Below are 6,000 nucleotides of genomic sequence, written 5' to 3'. Positions count from 1 at the left end.
ACCATCTTCAATATTTGGTACTGCGATTAACTGCTTTTCATATCCTGTATTCCTGGTACAAGTAAGTCTCGATCGTTGATTTTATAGCAACATCCGACCAATACGTAAGTTTGGGTTGGAATTTATTTGGTGGGTAGCACGTGCGCTCCATACACCTGTTGATCTTCATGGCGTGGCGCGACATCTCGCGATGCTTGTCCGTGGTGAGGGTCGTGTTCAGTCAGCTGGCTGGTGTAGAGCTGCTGAAGGTCGGGGGGTCAGTAAAGCCGCGTGGTGGCATCGAGTGGGGGCGGCTCGGTGCCCACGTCGATGTCCGCGGGCCCGTCTTCGTCTACCACGCTCGCTGCGCCGCTCGCTCGTTGCATGCCACGCACCTGCAAGAAAGAGATAGAAACATTAACTAAAAGCCTTTTAATACTTCGTTGAGACATAGCCATAAATTAATATTTCAGTTTAGTGATATGTTAAACTAGAGCCCCGCCAATGGAGTCTGACTTGCATAATATGTGGGTGTTTAATAGGCATGTTTCCTACTAGAAATGTAGGAATGCCCGTTATTCGACGCTAAATTGCATTGCTTCGTGGGAACTCAGATTGCATCATAATAAAGCTTTTTAGAATCTATTTAATCATGTCTGGAAACCAGCGGAGAATATATTTTTGTCTAATTGAAACTAACTTTAAACACATTTTACGTTCCGTTCCACGTGCCATTTGTCACACAATAGTTTAAATATCTATCCTTCACAGCAAATCACGCGGAATTAGATAGCTTAGTAGTATTATTTCAAACACAAGTAATAAATCATTATCATCATTGCCGGCCCACTACAGGACACGGGTCTCCTCTTAGAAGAGAAGGGTTCAGGGTTTAGTAGTTCGTAACCTAAGACAAAGATATGGGTAAGGGAATGTTGCTCTGAGCCAATAGAGGTAGATATAGGTACCTGAAGGTAGATGTTGTTAGGCTGCAGTCCATCTTGGTACTCCTGAACCTCAGCATGCAGGCGGGCGACTATTTTCTTCCGGAACGCCTCGAGATCCTCGTACAGTTCTCTACCATCAGACGCCTGGTCTATACCAATGGATGAAGGTACCTGAAGGAGAAGGTTGTTAGACAGCAGCCGCGCCTGGTGCTCCTGTGCTTTGGCGCGCAGGCAGGCGATGCTGTTGTTGCGGAAGGCTTCGGGGTCCTCATACATTTCCCGGCCCTCCGGGGACGCGCGGCCCTTCGCTGACGAGGATGCCGTGGTGCTGCTTCCGGGGGAACTTTGCGCCTGTGAACAATTAATTATAGCCACTCAAATCTCAAATGTCAACTTTGTAGATTTATAAGCTTAAGAAACTGGTTAACTGGTTGCTTAAAGTAGCCCTGCGTTCTGAAGACTTCTTTCAACTTCTTATTAAAGGAAAATAAATGTCTTTTGAAATTCTAGCGAAGCTCTGGTCGACGTGAACGGTCGCTCGGACCATCGTCTATAAACTCCCAAAAATTATAGCAGAAGAAAAGTTGAAGTCTTTAAATGCTGAAAGATATCAGTGTAGCTATTTTCCATGAAGGGTGTGTAAAATATCAAAATAGATTTAATTTTATAAGTTTGAAACATTCGGATTAGGGTAAACCGATGCATTGACAATAAATTCGGGTTGTGGAAATTTCATTGGTCTATGTGATACAAAAATACGGCATTACTTTTATGTATAATTATACTGTTTGTTTCCCTTGAAAAGCTAATAAATAAATAAATAAGATAGAGACGTGTAATATTAGTGGTATAATGGGAGCGCGCGGGGTAATGCATCGCATTCTAACGAGAGACATTTGTCACGGCGTATTATGCGATGCGTGGAGTAATGAGCGCACGACGGCGGCATGCGGCATGCCGATTAAATGCAGCTGCATGCGTGAGCGTTCTGTGAAGCTTAGGCCGTGGCTTTGAGCAGTACGAGCATGCGAAGCTAAGCTGTGACCTCTACCAACAAAGCTGAGCAGTGCAACAATGCGCAAGATGAGCGAGGTAGATTAACGACAGAGATCATCAGCAACTATAATACTTATTAGAATGTGTGTCTAACAGACTATAGATCTAATCTAGCAGCAAGCAACGATAGGTATGAATAGCAGAGCGAACTTAGCTACGCCATTATTGAATTAAATGGCCCGGACGAGACAGATTAAAAAAGAATTTTTGATATGAATTATTGCTCTAACCGAGTTGTTTTTCATATATGTAGTTTTAAATGTCAATGTGAGATGGTGATAATATAAAGTACAACTGCCTCAGTTGTTGTTGGCTTCTTCATAATCCAGGGCGAGTTTGGAATTCTCATAGGTACGTTTAAACAATTTTATGTAACGCTCATATCATACGGCCTTGACCCTTCTAATTGCAAAAGTGCCGTGGCTGGTAATGGGTCGACATGACGATGATGATCATAGCAAGTGAAGCTTGCTGCGCGTTGCTGGTCTGCGGAGGGTACCTGCGCGTCGTGCGTGTCGTGGCGGTGCGGCGACGCGGAGGGCGCTCGCTCGGCCTCCGCCTCGGAGCCCTCGCGCTCGGAGCCCGACTCCTTGAGGTGGTGCGCCGCCTCCAGCGACTTGCGGTGCATGCCTGCAATAGACAAAACCCATGAGCGTCCTGCTTCACTGATCTCTCTCTTATACAGGGTTCAAGAGAAAATACCAGAAAGCTCCCGGCCTGTAGTTGTTTACTTTAAAACTAATAACTTTTGTTCTAAGACTAGCTTTCTGGCGTTCAGGCTTTCTGATACATTTTTTTTATGGTAATAATCAACGGTCCAAGCACATGGCCCACCCGATGGTCAGTGGAAAAGCATCGCCTATAAACAGAGTAACATTTCGCAGGGCATGCTCCTTGCATGCCCTGCAAGAAATATAAGAAAATTTATTATTCAATACATATTCTTGGAACGTTTAAGATTCCACTTGAAATAAAGTTAAGTAAAACATCGTGAGGGAACCTGCATGCCTGAGAGTTCTACATAATGTTCTCAAAGGTGTGTGGAGTCCACCAATCCGCACTGGGCCAGAGTGGTGGACTACAGCCTTAACCCTTTCTCATTGTGATCGGCGACCCGTGCCCTGTAGTGGTCTGGTAATGGGTTGATGTTGTTACAAATCCGCAGGCAGCACTCGGCCAGTGTGGTGAACTACTGTCTAAATCCTTTCCTTTTAAGAAATTATATTCCTCGAAATAATAATAATAATTAAGAATTGTCTAAATACCTTCGCAATGATCGGTCCAGCGTTTGAGCAAAGTATAAATAATAAGACATTTTCCATTATTTCGCTAAAAATAATCAAATGGATTGTCACAAATCAGCTAAATCAACACAGAGTGATGTGCGTAGCAGCGGCTCGCGATACGCGGAGCATTCAGACAATGCTTTCAATAGGACTCTATTATCCATTGTGGCTCCTTAATGAGAGAATAGACAGACAATGCGACGCGCGTACTTAATAAACAAGCGTTGCGCAACCCAACAAGCCTTTTGGGTTAGTTATCGAAGTTATTGTATATTCTCTTTAAACTTTTATTGTTGAAATGAAACTTCTTTAGATACGTTGTGATTTGAAAAGAAAATCGATGATGAAACGAAAATACGTCAAGATAAAGAGGCGTACACATAAATGTATAAAAAAGAAAATGTGTTAGAATAAATAAATACTACGAAAATCATCATCATCAGACATCGCCATCTAGCCCCAAAGTGAGCGTAGCATGTGTTATAAGTACTAAGATGACTGAAGATTTTTTATTGAATAATATACCTACATAATTAATTTTTATAATATACAGATTAATACCCAGACACTGAAAAAAAATTATGATTATCACAGAAACAATTTTTCAAGTTGTTGGAATCGAATCCACAGCCTCGCACTCAGAAAACAGGGTCGCTGCCCAATACGTCAATCGGCCGGCCGAATACATTACACATTTTGTAACCTTTATTATAGTTATAATTGACGGTCCAAGCAGACAATAATCGCATGTGTATCCAGAGCAATACTTCGTATGACATGCAAGGAACACGTTTTGCAACGCGCTGCCATGTGTTTATAAGGCGAAGGTGTGGAAGGCACCCACGCCCTTCAAATTAGAACACATCATTGTAACAATGCTGCTTAGCGGCAGAAATAAACATGGTGGTAGTATTTCCCCGGACGAGCTCTGCCACGAAAGCTTTACTAATACTAAAACTTCCTATTTTAGTTGCCATGGAAACTGATTAATAATATAAACCTAACTCCGGGCTAGTGGGTACAATTTTTGACTTGCCTTGAATCGAAAACGGGTCTGCCCGATACGTAGTGAAACATACGAACCACTAGACCAACGTGGCAGTTCTCGGTGTACACGAAAAGAAATAAAATATTATCAAGGGGCGCGTTCTGGTTTAATATCGTACGGAATGGCATTTTACGAGATTTTTACAGCACAAGACGTCTGCACTGAATCTCTAATCAGCAGACCTTATTTATGACCACGCAGTGTTAGACGGCGCCTCGCAGCGTTAGAAATTTATTAATTCTGTTACACTCGACTAAGTACCAACATCTCACCATCAACTTCTACATAACCATTATAGCGATAAAATAAAATTAACTGGTATATTATTAGTTAAACTGACACTTAGTTGCCGATTGTGAAATCAACATTTCTCAAGAACGAATTTTAGTGTTCAAGCTAAACGCTATTCGGAAAGATTTGCAGCGAGCGACCTTGCTAGATAGGCCAATTAAAAAACGCACCTAACTACAAAGTTACAAGTGGAGACCAAGTACCATCCGCGGCACAAACCTGTTACGTTTCAGTGTAATGTACGTCTCTATAAATCCTTTTGTTGTCTTCAAGGTTATTTAAGTTTAATGCACACATCTTCAAGATAATGTGTTAAGTGAAAGAGGAGACCTTTGCCTGGCAGTTTATTATTGCACTACACGTTAGCCCTTGCAATCTCACCTGGTGGTAAGGGATAATGCAGTCTAAGATGGTAGCGGGCTTAGATACCTACCTGTTAGGGAGTATGGCAGTTATACCCTCGGTTTCTACACGAAAACATACCGGCACGCCTTTGTCGGCCGGGTGGTAACTAGCCAAAACAACTGCGATTTATTCATTTATCAATCCATAAAAGACTAGAATAAGGTTTTTAAACGTGACATTCAAACTTATTCGCTTGCAGATTTTCCTTATTAGTTGTTTCGTTTAGTTATTACATCGCTTTTACCAGTAGGTATAGGTGTAAGATCTGGTTGGAATTCTGTAAATCATTAAGTGCTTCTTAGCATATTTAATTTTCAAATGAGGAGGTGAGGTGTAGAACCAAAGTACTAGAAGTTTATTTTGTTGGTTTCTTTATTTTTTGCTTCTTCTAGCAGAATATACTTAGTTGTCAACACCCCTTTACAGGCGTCATACGAGGCAACTAAGCGAATATAACTGAGCACGAGCATCCGGCTCCGCTTTCATCTCGCACAAGACAGAAAAAAAGTGTTATAATGTAAAAGGTAAATTGTTGATGTTGGAAAAGAGCAAATGCTGAGTTTCTTGCCGCCTTCTTATCGCTAGAATCTGCCTTCCGAACCCGTGGTGGAGTCACTACATACAGACAGATTGGACGTTTTAAAAGTGCTTATATTAGTCCTGCTTGAAATAAATGAATTTAGAATTTAGAATTTGAGCAGCAGCGTCCTCTGTGCTACTACTACCATCTTCTGCGACTACACCCGTCTGACCAGTGCGGTGATTATGGACTCACCCTGCCAATGCCAATGGTCCATAAGTCCTGCAGTGGACTGTTATAGGCTATTGATTAGGTACTTCTTCTATTTATACATTTTGAGTTTCTGTATTGTTTGCAAATTCTGTTTTAGCCTTTTACTTTTCTTTTTCATAATATATCAATGCTATTATGATATAAGAGAATATTCAGGTTAACCTTAAAGAACTATAATATTAAGAAGAGTAATCA

The 6,000-nt window shown here is 41.6% G+C and overlaps 1 protein-coding gene across 1 annotated transcript in view; it reads right to left on the bottom strand.

Annotated features, from left to right (window-relative positions):
- Positions 1 to 257: 257 nt before the first annotated feature.
- LOC120631584 (visual system homeobox 2-like) overlaps positions 258 to 6,000 on the bottom strand; it is a 168,778-nt gene continuing 163,035 nt past the window's right edge. Inside the window, exons 8-10 of the mRNA XM_039901221.1 lie at positions 2,482 to 2,612; positions 1,098 to 1,277; positions 258 to 374 (exon numbers count right to left, since the gene is read on the bottom strand). Of these exons, the coding sequence (XP_039757155.1) occupies positions 258 to 374; positions 1,098 to 1,277; positions 2,482 to 2,612 (428 nt within the window). The remainder of the gene's footprint in view (positions 375 to 1,097; positions 1,278 to 2,481; positions 2,613 to 6,000) is intronic.

Source organism: Pararge aegeria, chromosome 18 (assembly GCF_905163445.1).
Source record: "Pararge aegeria chromosome 18, ilParAegt1.1, whole genome shotgun sequence".
Lineage (NCBI taxonomy): Eukaryota > Metazoa > Arthropoda > Insecta > Lepidoptera > Nymphalidae > Pararge > Pararge aegeria.
This window is presented reverse-complemented; position numbering and strand designations above follow the sequence as displayed.